The 17,775-nt window shown below is 40.3% G+C and overlaps 1 protein-coding gene across 1 annotated transcript in view; it reads left to right on the plus strand.

The window, feature by feature from the left end:
- Nucleotides 1–16,517, plus strand: part of DLD (dihydrolipoamide dehydrogenase) — a 36,747-nt gene extending 20,230 nt beyond the window's left edge. The window contains exons 3-14 of the mRNA XM_062176436.1: nucleotides 1,143–1,222; nucleotides 1,675–1,743; nucleotides 2,651–2,720; nucleotides 4,555–4,655; nucleotides 7,809–7,952; nucleotides 8,654–8,755; nucleotides 11,812–12,002; nucleotides 13,015–13,185; nucleotides 13,501–13,690; nucleotides 14,109–14,246; nucleotides 15,579–15,668; nucleotides 15,762–16,517. Of these exons, the coding sequence (XP_062032420.1) occupies nucleotides 1,143–1,222; nucleotides 1,675–1,743; nucleotides 2,651–2,720; nucleotides 4,555–4,655; nucleotides 7,809–7,952; nucleotides 8,654–8,755; nucleotides 11,812–12,002; nucleotides 13,015–13,185; nucleotides 13,501–13,690; nucleotides 14,109–14,246; nucleotides 15,579–15,668; nucleotides 15,762–15,827 (1,412 nt within the window). The 3' untranslated portion in view covers nucleotides 15,828–16,517. The remainder of the gene's footprint in view (nucleotides 1–1,142; nucleotides 1,223–1,674; nucleotides 1,744–2,650; nucleotides 2,721–4,554; nucleotides 4,656–7,808; nucleotides 7,953–8,653; nucleotides 8,756–11,811; nucleotides 12,003–13,014; nucleotides 13,186–13,500; nucleotides 13,691–14,108; nucleotides 14,247–15,578; nucleotides 15,669–15,761) is intronic.
- The last annotated feature ends 1,258 nt before the right edge of the window (nucleotides 16,518–17,775 follow it).

Genomic DNA, 17,775 nt, shown 5'->3' on the forward strand with positions numbered 1-17,775 from the left:
GTGCTTGGGCCCTGCACCCGCATGGGAGACCAGGAGAAGCACTTGGCTTCTGGCTTCAGATCAGCGTGATGTGCCGGCCGCAGCGTGCCGGCCGCGGCGGCCATTGGAGGGTGAACCAACGGAAAAGGAAGACCTTTCTCTCTGTCTCTCTCACTGTCCACTCTGCCTGTCAATTTTTTTTTTTTTTTTTATCAGTATAGATATAACATGCCATGTACTATAGGGAAACTTTTTTTTTTTTCCTCCTGATATTTCAGAAGTTAGGACCTAAAAGGGATAATTGATCTAAATTAATTCGAAGTATTAAGGCATTATATAAAATTATCTTATGTGGGGCCAGAATTGTGGCACAGCAGGTTAAGCCACCACCTGTGATATTGGCATCCCATATTGGAGCATTGGTTTGTGTCCCAGCTATTCATTCCACTTCTGATCTAACTCCCTGCTAATTCACAGGCAGTAGAAGGTGGCCCAAGTACTTGGGTGCCCCCAGCCACCCATGAGGGAGACCTGGATGGAGTTCTAGACTCCTGGCTTCAGCTTGGACCAGTGTGGCCTTTTGGGGAGTGAATCAGTATTGGGAAGATACCTACCCTTCTCTCCCTCCCTGTCTCCATCTCTCTCTCTCTCTCTCTCTCTTTCTCTCTCTCTCTCTCTCTCTCTCATCCCCGCACTCCTAGCCTTTCAAATAAATAAATAAAACTTTGTTGTTATTCCTGTGTTAGAAACACTAAGTCATTTGGCCAAGATCACATAGCTGATAAGAGCTGAGATATGAAGCTCAGTATGCCAGATTCCAAACCTTAGGTTGTTGCCTACACATTTGTCTTCTGGTTTCAGTACTTCTTGTCATTTCTCATTAAATGATAGATTTTAGCAGGGTTGGGGGACAAGAAGTTAACATTACAGAACTCAGTTGTGTTTCCATATGCCATAATGAATAGAAAACAAAAATGAAATTTAAAATGTGCCATTTTCACTGACATCAAAGAACAAGTCCCAGGAATAAAATAGACTGTGTAGAAGATGCTTATTTTCACTTTCTTGGAGGCTTAGATGAGTTTTTTTGTTTGTTTTACCAAGAATTGTTTTTGGTAAATATTTAAAAATTTACTATGCCTTATCAATTTGCTTTATTGTAGTTGATGCTGATGTGACCGTGATAGGTTCTGGTCCCGGCGGATATGTCGCTGCTATTAAAGCTGCCCAGTTAGGCTTTAAGGTAAGATTTACATTCAAAGTAGCTGTGGGTTTGCTTGTTTTCACAAAATACTCTGCGAGTGTAGACATGATAAATGATTTCTTAATCCTGTAAATTGTTAGTAAGCTTGAAACTGATGAAGATAGGATTCATTGGGTTGTAGTCTCATGAAGTGCAATATTTTTACCCTGTTCCCAGGACTTAACCATTTGGGCCTCTATTCACACTTTGAAAGACACAGTGATAGAGTTAAAATCATGTATTTTGTGGTGTTGAACAAAAATATGTGTTAAAATAATTGATTCTTGGGCTACCCTAGTTTAGAACTAATCTAATGAAAAATTTTGAAAGACTATATTCTGATTTCTATAAAGCAGCTTGAGGAACTTATTATTAAGACAGATACATTTGGAATTTCAGTGAACAGACTTTGCAGGTTATGTGCAGTTAAATAATATTTTCTTTGGTTGTAGACAGTCTGCGTTGAGAAAAATGAGACTCTTGGAGGGACGTGCTTGAATGTGGGCTGTATTCCCTCTAAGGTGAGTATATGCTTTGCACAGCGCAGGGGTGTTTTTCTTCAGCCGCGACCTAGAAGGCTGTACTCAGGTAAATGATTAGGCTAATACAGTTACTAAAATTTAATCCAAGGACGATGAAAAAATCAGTCCTACATATTTTCCTTGGTAAAGCTTCCAGTACTGTCCCCAGTCTGCCATACATTCCTGATTCTTTGTCTCAGAAGACCTAGCCTTTAGATTCGGATTCTGTTCTTCCATGTTCTTCAGCTTTCCTTTACCAACGAAACAGATAATAGATCCTTTTAGGTCTCAGCGGTCCTCTTTGTATGTAGACAGGACTGCCTTTTTCACCTGTCACCTTGAAGAGTGTGCTTATTGTGCCTTTGCTTTTTTTTTCTAATTTTGTTTTTAAAGATTTATTTGTTTGAAAGGCAGAGTTATAGAGAATGATCTTCTCTGCTGGTTTACTCCCCAGATGGCCACACAGCTGGCACTGGGCCGGGCCAAAGCCAGGAGCCTGGAACTCTGGGTCTCCCACGTGGGTGCAGGGGTACAAGGACTTGGGCCATCATCTTCTGCTTTCCTGGGCACATAGCAGGGAGCTGGATTGGAAGTAGAGCAGCCAGGACTTGAGCCAGCGCACTCACATGGGATGCTAGCATTGCAAGCAGCAACTTTACCTGTTGTGCCACAACGCCAGCACCAATACCTTTGCTTTTGAAGAAAGTAAAGTTTTTTTTTTATTCATTCTTGTTTGTTGAATGTTTTTTATGTCGTTATTGTTTATTTTAGATTGTTTACTTAAGGAATTGAATTGGTGTAGTCCTAAGTACTGTTCCACTTAGAGAATGTCATTTCGTAAGTGCTTTATTCTTGTATATGGTCTTCTTATGAATATTTGATAAATCTATGTTTTTACTTCCTTTAGGCTTTATTGAATAACTCTCATTATTACCATATGGCCCATGGAAAAGATTTCGCATCTAGGGGAATTGAAAGTAAGTGTACTTTTCGTAGTTAGTGATGTTATCAGACATGTTTAACTTGACTCTTCTGGGTGAAGACGTGTGTGTGTAATGTATGTTTATGTAATGTGAGGCTATTTACAAAGTTGATGGAAAATGGAATTAAAAGGTAAATTCTGGTGGAGACATTTTTTAAATCCATGCAAACGAGGGGTCTTTAAATAATTTACAAAAATATGTATTATGAAAGAATTGCATAGATTTCAAAAATTTCAAAATGAGCTTGTCTTTTAATTTTGTTTTTCATAAAGATTTTAAAGTACCTTCATAAATGTTTAGTTAGGGAAGACTAGGATAAAGACTCATGAAAATATAGAGTTACTTAAGAAAGAATTTTTAAGTCCAGAGTTATATCCTATCTTCTATTCCTTTGCTAACTTTTGGTCGTAGGAAGGCCGGATCCTGAGTGCCATGGGCAGACAGACATAAAAGAAGGTAGTGGAAAAAGCAGAGGAGAGAGGGGAGGGTGAGGCACAGCAGGAAAAGAGGGCCATTACTGGTGTTGGAATTTGGTATGTCTTGTTTTTGCCAGACTTTTTTGGGCTGTTTTTCATCCTTTGACTCCTATTACTGTTGTTGACAGAAGGGCAGTCTCTTCTAGGAAGGACCTGAGTGTTCCCTGGGATGTTACTTTTCCTATTTTTTTTTTTTTTTTTAAGATTTTATTTATTTATTTGAGAGGTAGAGTTACAGAAAGTGAGAGGGAGAGAGAGATGGTTCACTCCCCAAACGGCCACAAAGGCCAAGGCTGTGCCGATCTGAAGCCAGGAGCCAGGTGCTTCTTCCCAGTCTCCCACTTGGGTGCAGGGGCCCAAGGACTTGGGCCATCTTATACTGCTTTCCCAGGCCACAGCATAGAGCTAGGTTGGAAGAGGAGTAGCCGAGGCTAGAACTGGCACCCATATGGGATGCTAGCACCGCAGGCGGAGGATTAACCTACTGTGTGAGGGCGCTGGCCCCTCCTTCATTGGTTTCTTTGCAGTGGTAATCTTCTGAAAGGAGCTGTGTGTTGGCAGTGCAGTGGGTATAGAAGTAATGCATGCTAAAGCAAATACCAGACGGGATGAAAAGTAGAATAATATAAGGGAAGAAGAGATGATACGGTTGTGGGAGAGAGAGCCAGGAGGTCTGCACTGCCGGAAAGGCTTTATGTACCAGCCCTGGGACCTTGGTAAATCAGGAATCTTTAGGGGTCTGTGTTTTCTTGACTCTGAGGTCTGCCTGGGTTGTGGGAGCTGATTTCTGAGAGTTGAGTTTCAACACTTGATCGGGGCCAAAAGGTTGAGAAATAATTAGAGTTGAGCTTCTATATCTTAAGCTTCCAAGTTCTCTTCTGAGTTAAGTGAACGATTAAAATCTAAATGATAAACCTCATTCTTTATTGTAAGCGTCTGTATTTGACATGTTCAAGTGTGTATCTTTTTAATTTCATGAAATTATTGTTTCCTTTTTAAAATTCCAAGTGATGTTTTACTTTTCTATTTCTTCTTAAATGTCCTCCAGACTTAGAACAGTCCTAAGATGTTTGGAGAATATGTTTTCAAAGTGGGATGTAATATTTTATTTTGGACTGTGCTTTTACCCAGGGTGTGCATTTTATAGTGTATAAAGATCCCATTATTAAGATATGATGTTGATGAGATTTTACCAGCTGTGATTATCATACCAGCTATTAAGTTAAAATGTTAATGCCTTTTATAAAGCCTTGTAAACAGTAGGCTGAAGCTTTGTAGACTTGGCTTAGTAAAAAAAATACCGCAGTTCAAGAACTTAGGTAATGATTACACATTTACTTAACAACTTACAGTGTCTGAAGTTCGCTTGAATTTAGAGAAGATGATGGAGCAGAAGAGTACTGCAGTAAAAGCTCTAACAGGCGGAATTGCCCACTTATTCAAGCAGAATAAGGTTGGTGTTGAATATTCAGATTTCTGCCTAATTTGTATGTATTTGAAACATTCTCATTTGTTTACTGCTGATAGAGTGTTCCAGTTTGCACTTGACTACTGGGGTTGGCGGTGTGGCTTAGCAAGTAAAGCTGCCAGCTTCCCGTATAGGTGCTCACTGGCTGCTTCACTATCGATCCATCTCCCTGTTAATGGCCTGGGAAAAGCAATAGTAGATGGCTCAAGTGTTTGGGCCCCTGCCAACCATGTGGGAGACCGCAAGAAGTTCCAGGCTTCTGCTGCCCACTTTGGGAGTGAATTAACAGATGGAAGACCTCTCTGTCTCTCTCTGTCTCTCTATCTCTGTCTCTGTCTCTCTCTCTCTCTAATCTAAGTTTATCAAATAAATATATAACTCCTTAAAAAAAAAAAAAAAAAGAAAAAAAAACTGATGTGATGCTAACCTCACATCAGTTTTCCTGACACAGTAACCAGGTCTTTTGTCATTTCGTGTGTGGCATTCCTAAGTAAGGTGGCATTTAAAAATTTTTTTGATTAATATAAAGAGAACAGATTTCAAGTATTTCATAGGTACAATTTTAAGGTAACTGTACTTCCCTTCCTCCTTTTCTGCCTCCCTGAATCCCCCTTTTTTTTTCTTTAATTTTTGCAAAAACATGCTTTCAATCCACTTTATAATCACAGACTTAATGCACCACTAACCGTAATATTCAGCACATAGATTAAAAAGACCACAGGAGTATAAACAAGGGCGAAAAATGACAATCAGATCATAAGATTTCTGTCTCATGCCTATACATTTTTTTGTATACTCTTAACCTCCACATATTAGAGACTATAAATGATATTTGTCTCTTGGGGAATGACTAATTTCACTAAGCATAATGGTTTCCAGTTGCATCCATTTTGCTGCAAAAGATAGGTTTCATTGTTTTTTATGGCTTAGCAGTATTCCATAATGTATATATATTTTTCTTCATATACTCATCAGTATTGATGGACATCTGGGCTGATTATATATCTTAGCTATTGTGAATTGAGTTGCAATTAACATGGGATACAAATAACTCATATGGTGATTTAATGTCATTTGGGTAAATTCTCAGGAGTGGGATTGCCGGGTCATATGGTAGATCTGTTTTTAGATTTCTGAGTCATCTCCATTGCTGTCTTCCATAATGGTTGTACAAGTTTATATTTCTACCAACAGTGGATTAGGGTACCTTTTCCTCTACATTCTTACCAGCATTTATTATTTTTTGATTTTTGAGTGATAGCCATTCTAACTGGGGTGAGGTGAAACCTCACTGTGGTTTTTATTTGCATTTCCCTGATGGCTAGTGTTCCTGAGCATTTTGTCTTGTGTCTGTTGGGCATTTGGATTTCATCTTTTGAAAAATGCCTGTTTGTATCCTTTGTCCATTTCTTAACTGGATTGTTTGTTTTTTTGTTCAGGAGTTCCTGGAGCTCCTTATTTATTCTGGATATTCATTCTTTATCAGGTGTATAGTTTGCAAATATTTTCTCACATTCTGTCAGTTGCCTCTTTGTTGATTCCTTTGCTGTGCAGAAGCTTCTTTGCTTGATGTGATCTCATTTGTCTATTTTTGTTTTTATTGTTTCTGCTTCTGGGGTCTTTTCTGAGAAGTCTTTCCCTATGCCAATGTCTTGCACAGTTTCCCCAAGGTTTTCCTCTAGTGATTTAATAGTATCTAGTCATAAATTTAGATCCTTGATTCAGTGTGTGTTGACTTTTGTATAAGATGTAAGGTGTAGGGGTCTTGTTTCATACTTCAGCACACATAGATCAGATTTTCCCATCACCATTTGTTGAAGAGACTGTTCTTACTCCAGGTATTGATTTCAGCTCATTTGTCAAAGATTAGTTGATTGTAGCTGTGTGGGTTTCTATTCTGTTCCATTGGTCTGCATGTCTATTTTTGTGCCAGTACCAGGGTGTTTTGATTGTAACTGCCCTGTAATATGTCTTGAAATCTTGTATTGTGATGCCTCTGACATTGTGTTTGTTGTTTAAGATTGCTTTACCTGTTCAGTGTCTCTAGCGTTCTTTTTTGTAGATTTGAGAAGAATGTCATTGGTAATTTGATTGGGATTGCATTGAATTTGTAAATTGCTCTGGGTAGTATGGACATTTTGATGATATTCTTCCAATCCAGAAACATGGAAGATTTTTCCATTTTTATATGTCTTGTCGTCTTCTGTTTCTTTAATGTTTTGTCATTTTCATTATAGAGATCTTTCGCACACTTGGTTAAATTTATTCCAAGGTATTTGAATTCTTTGAATGCTATTGTGAATGGTACTGATCTTACAAGTTCTTTCTCAGCCATGGCATTGTTTATGTACACAAAGGCTATTGATTTTTGTATGTTGATTTTATATCCTGCAACTTTACCAAGTTCTCTTAAGAGTTCCAGTAGTCTCGCCGGCGCCGCGGCTCAGTAGGCTAATCCTCCGCCTTGCAGCGCCGGCACACCGGGTTCTAGTCCCGGTCGGGGCACCGATCCTGTCCCGGTAGCCCCTCTTCCAGGCCAGCTCTCTGCTGTGGCCAGGGAGTGCAGTGGAGGATGGCCCAAGTTCTTGGGCCCTGAACCCCATGGGAGACCAGGAGAAGCACCTGGCTCCTGCCATTGGAACAGCGCGGTGCGCTGGCCGCAGCGCGCCTACCGCAGCGGCCATTGGAGGGTGAACCAATGGCAAAAAGGAAGACCTTTCTCTCTGTCTCCCTCTACTGTCCTCTCTGCCTGTCAAAAATTTAAAAAAAAAAAAAAAAGAGTTCCAGTAGTCTCTTAGTGGAGTCTTTTGGTTCCCCTCTGTATAGGATCATGTTAGTTGCAAACAGGGATAATTTGACTTCCTCCTTACTATTTGATTGCTTTTTCTTTTCTAATGGCTCTAGCTAAACTATATTGAATAGAATTGGTGAAAGTAGACATCCTTGTCGGATTCTGGGTCCCAGTGGAAATGCTTACAACTTTTCTCCATTCAATATGAAGCAGACTTTGGGTTTGTCATATTTTGCCAAAGGCAGCATTTTACATTAGATAAATTATTTACAGAGGGCTTTTAATCTTACTAATCATATTTATCAAAAATTTATTTTAGCTTTTATGAATTTTATTCTTTTATGAAGGTTGTTCATGTCAATGGATATGGAAAGATTACTGGCAAAAATCAGGTCACTGCTACAAAAGCTGATGGCAGCACGCAGGTCATCGACACAAAGAATATTCTTATAGCTACCGGATCAGAAGTTACTCCTTTTCCTGGAATCACGGTACTTAATACTTTACCAGTAATAGCCATTACAACGTTCTTTTGGATGTGTGTTTTATAAATGTAGCTTATGCTGTTTGTGAATTTTAAATGATAGATCTCTGGGGCCAGCTCTGTGGCATAGTAAGCTAAGCTTCCCTGAGACACCTGCATCCCATATGGGCACTGGGTTCATGTCCTGGCTGCTCCTCTTCCGATCCAGCTCTCTGTTAATGGCCTGGGAAAGGAGTAGAAGATGGCCCAAGTGCTTGGGCCTCTGCACCCATGTGTAGTATGGAGAGGAAACTCCCAGCTCCTGCCTTCTGATCGGCTCAACTCTGGCTGTTGCAGCCATTTGGGGAGTGAACAGCAGATGGAAGATCTTTCACTTTGTCTCTCCCTCTCTGTGTTTGTAACTCTACTTCTCAAATAAATAAATAAAATCTTTTTAAAAAATAGATTTCTGAGTGAAATACTATACATCTTGACAGTCACTGAGCTGAAATCAGTATGAAAAAATTAAGATTTAAATTTTTGTTTTGAAATTCCAAATGATAAAATTCAGCATTTTTAAATGGGATTTGATGAAATTGAGCTGGCAAGTATAGAAACCTCAAAATCAACGATGGAGCAGTTTCAGTGATTTTAAGCGATATCATAGTTTATAAATCACCAGGTTTTTTCCAAATAACTTCAATCATTTTTCTTGTGTTTTTATTATAGATTGATGAAGATACAGTAGTATCATCTACAGGTGCTTTATCTTTAAAAAAAGTTCCAGAAAAGATGGTTGTTATTGGTGCAGGAGTAATAGGAGTAGAATTGGTAAGTGATCCCTTCTTGGTTTAACGTTATAAACCAGTTGATGTTGAGTTTTGTTTAAAAATAATAAAGAATTCACATCTTTTTTTCAAGACAACCTTTGTACTTAATGTGTGTAACCATTAACCATTAGAACAATCTTTTGTTTTTTTGTTTTTTTCCAATCTGCTTCCCCATACCTTCCACCCCCTGTTCCCTGAAACTAGTCTCGTTCTTTCTGAATCTCCCACAGCCCCTCAGGTATTGAAGGCAGCTCTCATTCTGAGCCAACTGTATTCCAGGTAAAGATCAGACTCCTTACTATGACATATGTGATCTGGTCATTCCTGCTTTTCCATCCTCATGTTGGTCCCTCTTAATTTATGTTTTTGCAGTGTCAAACTACTTGCAGTTCTCTGCACCCCATGCTGTTTCATACCTTCTGCCTGCTCTGTCCACCTGGCAACTTTCCACATATTCCAATGACCTTTCCCCTCCATTTTAGGTGGCCGATCCCAAGGCAATTGTGTCTGGTAATCAGGAATTGCTCTACTTCTGAAATCATAAAATTCGGGCATTTTGTTCTCTAACCACAACTTGCTGTCCTCTTACTCTTACTCAGTTGTTTCTGTTGTAGTTTTATACTCAACTTTGCTGGGTTTTCTGCTCCATAGGTCCGCCTATGGTTTTCTCCTAACTCTGTCCTTTCCTTCCAGGACTGCTTTCCTGGCCAGTTTTGATTGCACAGTCGTCATTTCAGCCACTCTGTGTCAGTCTTGAGTCACTTGCCTCACGGTTTGGTCGTACCTCCCTGGCAGAGCTCTCGTCCTTGTTGAATGCATCTTTTTTTAAATGCTGTTCCCAGTCTGCTGACTGCATCTGGAAGATACATGCCCTGCCGACGGGTGCCTGTGTCATTTCTTGGTCACAGGCCTACGCAGGAACCTCACCAGTGTTGCCGACAATCTGTTATTTGCCTAGCTGGCACGCTGTCCTGGCCTCTGCAGTGCTATTTCATTTCCCACTCCTGGCAGACCTGCTGGTACACCATCTTTCCCTGCCCACAGGTTACCATGTGTCCTCAAGATGGCGTGAGAGAGGGAATGAGGACTCCTTCAGCCTGATGTTCCGCATTCGACCATGCTTTTGCCTGACCTCACAGCTGTTCTTTTGCTCTTCCCTCCTGTTAGTGTGGAAATGCTTTTTCTCATTGAGATTAGTCCCTTCACCCGGGCTTGGAAGTGCATCATCTTCTGCCTTCTTATGGACTTGGTTTTTCAGTGTTCAGACTTGTTTCTCCTTGTGCTTCTCTTTCATTTACAGTTGAGTGTGGCTATGTGTGCACTCACATGTTACACACAGGTTTGCAGGTACAGATGCAGACTTATCTACATATAAAAAGCCTTCTCATGACCCCGTGTCCTTCGGTTACTAATTCCCTGTCACCTTCTCTTTACCACCAAGCTTCTTTCAAGAGTTGTCCATGCCCTGTTTCATCAACTCTCACTCCTCGGTCCATGGCTGCTTGTGCCAATAAATTGCTCCTGATAAGGGCATGAATGGATTTACTATTCAATCTTCACTGCTTTCTTTGGTATCTGTCATCAGCATTGCTGATTTTCTTGTCTTTGAAATTTCCTAGCTTCTCTGATGGCATGTTGTGCTGATTTTACATCTGCCCTGAGGACTGACTCCATCTTCTTTGCAGGTTCCCCTTTCTCAGCCTTCCCTTTATTCATTACTCTAGGCTCCTTTCAGGTTTCCATCCTCGACCCTTTTTGTCTTTCCACATAATATTCTCTTCACCCCCATCCCAGTTACACAAGGACTGGGTGATACCTGCAGCTTCGTCCTCTCGCCTTGCTCTGGTTTTGTATCTGTGTGTGTACTGGCATTCCTGCTTGTGTGTCTCACAGGCGCACTCTCCAGTAGATGTGCAACTTAATCTGTCCATCCCACCCACCCCAGCGCCTCACAAGCAGAACCAAACCTATTTCTCTTCTAGCACTTTCCACCTCAGTGAGTGGTGCTGCTGTCTGTATAAAGATGTAAGCAAGACCTTTGGGAGTTAGGTATGATTTCTAGGGTGCCCTCAAGCCCCAAGTGCAGTCAGTCATTGTGTTCCTGTGGTTTTACCTAATGCGTACCTCCAGCATATATCCACTTCACTCTCATATTCATCTACTTAGATGCTAGTTAAAGCCAGCATCGTGTCTTGCCATACCTCTTCCTGGCCGCTTTTTTCTGTTTCATAGTTTATTTTCCTTACAGTGGCTGGAGTGATTTTTTTTTTTTTTTAAGATTTATTTATTTTATTTATTTGAAAGACAGAGTTACAGAGAGAGGTAGAGATAGAGAGAGAGGTCTGCCATCCACTGGTTCACTCCCCAGATGGCCGCAACGGCCGGAGCTGCACTGATCCAAAGCCAGGAGCCAGGAGCTTTTTCCAGGTCTCCCACACAGGTGCAGGGGCCCAAGGACTTGGGCCATTTTATACTGTTTTCCCAAGCCACAGCAGAGAGCTGGATCGGAAGAGGAGCAGCCAGGACTCAAACTAGTGCCCATATGGGGTGCTGGCACTGCAGGCGACGCCTTTACCTGCTATGCCACAGTGCTGGCCCCCTCGCCCCCATTTCTTCAAGTCTTTGTGCAAATGGTACTTCCAGTGAGGCCCTCCCCAATCATACTACATAAAATTCCATTCTTTCTTCCTTCAATAATCCCTGTTTTACTTCCTGCTTTATTTTCCTCAAAGTACTTTAATATCTTCTTATGAATTTTGCTTATTTATTTCTCCTGTTAGAATTTAAGGCCCCTTACTTTTGTTTTGTTCACTAGTGAATGCCTAGTAGCTAAACTGGTGGCCTAGCAGGTAGTGGATGCTCAATAAATGTGAAAGAATAAATATATGAAGTTACTCATATTTGTCACAGGGTTAATTTTAAGCCTTAAAGCTTTTAACAAAAACACATAAGCAAAAGAAGGCAATATGTTACAATAAATTATTTAACATGATTTGGTAAACATGTTTAGTTTTATTTTTATGATTATCGGGGTTTTTTGATTATTATTATTTGCAGGGTTCAGTGTGGCAAAGACTTGGTGCAGACGTGACAGCAGTTGAATTTTTGGGTCATGTAGGTGGAGTTGGAATTGACATGGAGATATCTAAAAACTTTCAACGCATCCTTCAAAAACAAGGATTTAAATTTAAATTGAATACAAAGGTTACTGGTGCTACCAAGAAGCCAGATGGAAAAATTGATGTGTCGTAAGTATGCTACCTTTGTTTTGATATGGTGTCATCCTTTTCTGTGTATTTTTCTAGGAAAACCATTCAGGTTTCAGAATCAGAGTAATGAGTTTAGTATAGGGTTTTTTTGTAACTTTTTTTTTTTTAAAGATTTATTTATTTATTTAAATCAGAGAGAGAGGTCTTCTATCCACTGGTTCACTGCCAAGCGGCTACAACTGGCAGGGCTGAGCCAGGCCGAAGCCAGGGAACAGGAGCTTCATCAAGGTCTCCTATATGGGAAATAGGAGCCTGGACACTTGGGCCATCTGCTGCTGTTTTCCCCGGCATGTTAACAGGGAGCTAGATTAGAAGCAGAGCAGCCCAGGACATAAACCAGAGCCCATATGGAATGCATACATCACAGGCTGTGGGTTTATCCACTGTTCCACAGTGCCGGCCCCAACTTTTTTAACTTTTGTTGCTTAATAACAAATTGAAAAAAAAAACAAAACACTATTACTTGCCAAATTAGTGCATTGAAATGCATGATTCAGTTGATAGTAGAAAAATTAACCCTTTAGCCCACTATTATTGCTGTAATATACCCTTTTGTAGTGTACATCCAGAAGATTTAAAACCCCCAACATTTAGTGAAACTAATATTTTTAGTAGCTATATGGGGAAACCAATATTAATTTGATCGCTTATTATGTGCCTGGCACCGTAATTGTTAAGTATTTATGTCATTTAACAACATACCTAAGGTTATTCATACAACTAGAGAGTGGCAAAGTCAGTACTTGAACTTGGATCTTTCTGACTGTAAGACCTATATTGTATCCACGATTGTTAGGCTGTTTGTGAGATTTTAATGAGAAGCTTTTAGAGGATGTATACACTTTTTCTTACCTGACCCCTATGTTCATGTTTATAACTGAACATACTGTTAGAAATGTCATCAACACAAGACAATTCTCGGATGTTGAATTTCTAAGTCAAGCATATATGGCAGATGTGTGTTTAATCCCTTGTGCTGTCCATTGTCTAGTATTGAAGCTGCTTCTGGTGGTAAAGCTGAAGTCATCACTTGTGACGTGCTCTTGGTTTGCATTGGGCGACGACCCTTTACTCAGAATTTGGGACTAGAAGAGCTTGGAATTGAACTAGATCCCAGAGGTAGAATCCCAATCAACACCAGATTCCAAACTAAGATTCCAAAGTAAGTTAAATAATTATTTATATTTTCAGTAATTTTTAAATTTACTGTGACTGTTTTGAAACTAAAATTGTTAGACTTTAAAGCATGTGTTGGATTTGGGGAAGAATACTAAACTTGAAAGATGTAAAATAAAAATAACTCAGTGAGTATCTTCATTACTCAAAGACGAGAACTTGAAATCACATTTTTGAAGAGCCGCATGTGGTATGCTTTTTGAGATGTACTAGCCAGACACGTGTTGTTAGCATGGTGTACCTGGTTTCAGACATGTCCAGTTTCAGACGTTCACTGTGTTTCTTCTGATCTCCATGGCAGCATCTATGCTATTGGTGATGTGGTTGCTGGCCCGATGCTGGCTCACAAAGCAGAAGATGAGGGCATCATCTGTGTCGAGGGAATGGCTGGTGGTGCGGTGCACATTGATTACAACTGCGTGCCGTCCGTGATTTACACGCACCCTGAGGTTGCTTGGGTTGGAAAATCGGAAGAACAGTTGAAGGAAGAGGTAAGCCTGAATAACGGGCAGTTTTACTCCAACGTGTGAATTGAGCTGATGATGTTAATAGCTGAGAAAAAGCGTTTTTCTTAATCGTGTGAATATCTTTTAATAACCATGTAGAACTTTAGAGTTGAGTTTATGCATTTTTTCCTTTGTTAGCGTCATGAGGAGGGATTCACTCTTTAGATTTACCACTGGTGGATGATGTCCCAAACTCAAAAGCTTGTGGACACTGTGTTTGCTTACGTTTGTACCCAAAATACAAGTATACTTCCTTAGCTAGCCTTTTGGTCTTTGCTTCTGTCTACTGTGTGAACAATTGCTTCCTTGGAATTTATTTTCTGAACAACTGGTAGCTGATTTTACCATTGGGAATGACTTTTTTCAGTGTTTTTATAGATTCTCATTTTTTGTTTCTCATCAGGGTATTGAGTACAAAGTTGGTAAGTTCCCGTTTGCTGCCAACAGCAGAGCTAAAACTAATGCTGACACAGACGGCATGGTGAAGATTCTCGGGCAGAAGTCGACAGACAGAGTACTGGGAGCACATATTCTAGGACCAGTGAGTGTGGAAAGCTTGGTTTGTTGTTCTAAAGGGTGCTGTGGAAACGGTGAAGGAAACTGCTCTCACTTTGGGATGTGGACTGTTGAGGGATGACACAGCTGCAGTCTGTCAGGCACACCCAGTAAAACAGACCATAGTGTGTAGTAGATGAAGTTTTAAACAACCTGGTGTTTATAGTCTGAGGTTGCCAGTTATCAGTAAAAACTTGAACTTGGCCTCTGTGCATCATTTCTAGGAGGGTGCCAGCATGGTCAGTCTTGTGCACCATATCACCTGCTTTCTGTACTACAGCCAGGGTTAGCCCTTTAACAAATGCCCCGGGCCACGCCTCTGCTTGAAGCCCTCCAGTCGTACTTCCCAGCGTCTGACCGTTAGTACAAGGCCTGTCCGAATCTGGTGCTGCCCTGCCCAGCTTTCTTGTCTGTCTGTGCTTTCTGTGACCTCTGCCTCGAAGGCTCTGCTTTCAGACCTTTCCAAGCCTGACTCACTATTCACATCTCGGCTCGTCGGTTACCTCCTAAGGGAAGCTTTTCCTACCCGCCAGTGAGCGTTGCATCTTCCCACGAGGTGGCTGATGTAACACAGCTAGTAATGAGAACAGAATATGTGCATGCTTACTATGTTACTTCCTAAGTACATTCATTCAGTTCATTTCACTTTTACAACAGCTTTGTGAGATAGGTGCTGCTGTGATTCTTGAGATGCAGAAACACAGAGCGTCTGAGAGGTTGAGGTAGCAAGTTGTAAGACATCAATCCAGGCTGCTCAAGAGCCCAGGCTCTTCATTTAAAAACAGAGTTCTTATCACAGCAGCACTTTATCTTTGCAAGTTAAACACTTGCAGTTTTGACTGTTTTTTTTTTTTTTTTAACTTTTACTTACTTGAAAGGCAGAGAGAGAGAGAAATATCTTTTATCCCTCAAATGCCCACAACAGCAGAGGCTGTGCCAGGAACCCAGAATTCCATCTGGGTCTGCCACATGGGTTTCAGGGACCCAAGTACTTGAACCATCATATGCGGCCTTTCCCAGGTGCCTTAGCAGTGACCTGGATTGGGAGTAGAGGAGCTGGGACTCAAAATGGCACTCCAGGACGGGATGCAGGTGTTCCGAGTGGTGGCTTGACCTGCTGCACCACAACACCTGCCCTTTCAAGCTCTTTTGTGTCACCTTTTCTGTTCAACTTTTCCTGACTTTATCTCAACTGTTGTAATCATAAACATTTCAATGTTAGTATCTAAAGCAGCCTCTCTTAACCTTTGCTGTCTTGTTAGTGGGTAATTGTTTTTGCCATGGGAAGCAAAATGACTTCTTGTTTGTTACTTTGAAGGGTGCTGGAGAAATGGTGAATGAAGCGGCTCTGGCTTTGGAATACGGGGCGTCCTGTGAAGACATAGCTAGAGTCTGTCACGCACATCCGGTAACTACTGACAACATGAGAATTGATGGCTGTCTACGTTTTCTTGTGTCCCACAAAGACTTGGCTTTTAATTTTAAATGTCTTCTCTTGCAGACCTTATCAGAAGCTTTCAGAGAAGCAAACCTGGCTGCATCATTTGGCAAATCAATCAACTTTTAAATTAGAAGATTATATATTTTTTCTGAAATTTCTTGGGAGCTTTTATAGAGGTCACATTTCTGAACAGAATATGCTCCCAAATGCAAGGATATCTAGGACTCGACTATGAGACTTTTGGAAGGTATTTAATAGGTTTGGGCAGAATGGGATAATCTCCTATCTATATTTTAAATAAATTTAATATTTTGTTTCAGTGCATTAATATGCAGGACAAAAGCTACTTGTAATAGTAGCATCCTGGAAGATTTCCATCAACCTATATTTTCATGCTGTTTGTAAGGTTCGGCTTCACTGAACTTGTGATAAATAGTTTTTATCTCTGGTACAGTGAAATTGAATTCAGTTTTACATGGATGGAGCTGGAATATGGCATGTGTTGAAGCAAGGTGATCAAGTTATTTTAAATTTGGTTTTCATATTGGAAACAGATTAGTCATTAGAATAAGTTTCAAATATGTATAAACTGAACCGATGTAAATAAAAAGTGACTGTCTCTCACTTGTCTTGTTTAACCCTTAAATTGTTGCAGTTTAAATGTAGAATTTTTAAGGTTCCATTGAGGTCTACAAGTCTGAGTGATAGTTATTCAGTTACAGAAATAAAGAGGTCTGTTTACAAACATATTAAATGGAGACTTAAATGTGTTACAGTGGGGAATAAAGATATCAATAAACATGTCTTAAATATTCATTCTTGGTTATTATGGGTGGCTCTTGAGATGATGTTTTCTGACTACCTGTAACATATATTCTTATTATTTATTGCTGCTTTCTTGGGCTGAATGTATCTTTGTTCATGTTGTATGGTATTAAGGTATTTAAAAGGACATAGTCCTTTCATTCACTTTAGAGATGCCTGCTAAATGCTTAGCATATACTTCTGGAGAAATACAACATTAAAGGAATCTACTTTTTTCCTATGTGGATTGCCATAGCTAGATGAATGGCCATTTCTTTTTTATAAAGAATACTGTAAAATTGCATTTATTGATAAATGTCTAAAAAATATCTTTTTGGAAGATATACTAAGAAAATACTAAATTCTGAGTAGGATTTTGCATATTACAACTAAACTCAAGAATCATTTTAGATTCAGCAAGTAATTCTCAAGTTTTGTATAGATGGCATAAACTTTTTTTTTTGACAGGCAGAGTGGATAGAGAGAGAGAGACAGAGAGAAAGGTCTTCCTTTTTGCCGTTGGTTCACCCTCCAATGGCCGCTGCGGCCAGCGCATCGTGCTGATCCGAAGCCAGGAGCCAGGTGCTTATCCTGGTCTCCCATGTGGGTGCAGGGCCCAAGGACTTGGGCCATCCTCCACTGCACTCCCTGGCCACAGCAGAGAGCTGGCCTGGAAGAGGGGCAACCGGGATAGAATCCGGCGCCCTGACCGGGACTAGAACCCAGTGTGCCGGCGCCACAAGGTGGAGGATTAGCCTGTTAAGCCACGGCGCCAGCCTAGATGGCATAAACTTCTAAAGAGGAAAAAACTAAATACTTTAAAATCTTCAAGCACTAGAAATAAGCAAACTAGATACTGACTTGGTGATTTAAAGGTTGTAGTCATAAGGAAAGTTTGGAGAATGTAATCTGGACGATTGGTTCATCATAGCTAAAAGGAAAATATTAATTCATGGTTTGATTGCATTATAAGTTAGTTGAATTTTCCTTCTTTTTTTCATATGTCCAGTGATCTTAAATTGTATCATGCCATTATGAGTGATCATTGTAAAGACTGGTTCGGTTATGTCTCTGAAAGACACTAAGGTGTCTTTGTTTCTGTTCTTTTGTTTTTATTTTAAGATTTATTTATTTCTTTTAAGGGCAGAGTGACAGACTTTTCATCTGCCAGTTCACTCCCTAGATGACTGCAACAGTTGGGGCTGGGCTGGATAAAGCCAGGAGCCATGGGCTCCATTCTGTTGCCTATGTAGGTGGCAGGGACTTATAT

This window comes from Lepus europaeus, chromosome 1 (genome assembly GCF_033115175.1).
Source record: "Lepus europaeus isolate LE1 chromosome 1, mLepTim1.pri, whole genome shotgun sequence".
NCBI classification, from domain to species: domain Eukaryota; kingdom Metazoa; phylum Chordata; class Mammalia; order Lagomorpha; family Leporidae; genus Lepus; species Lepus europaeus.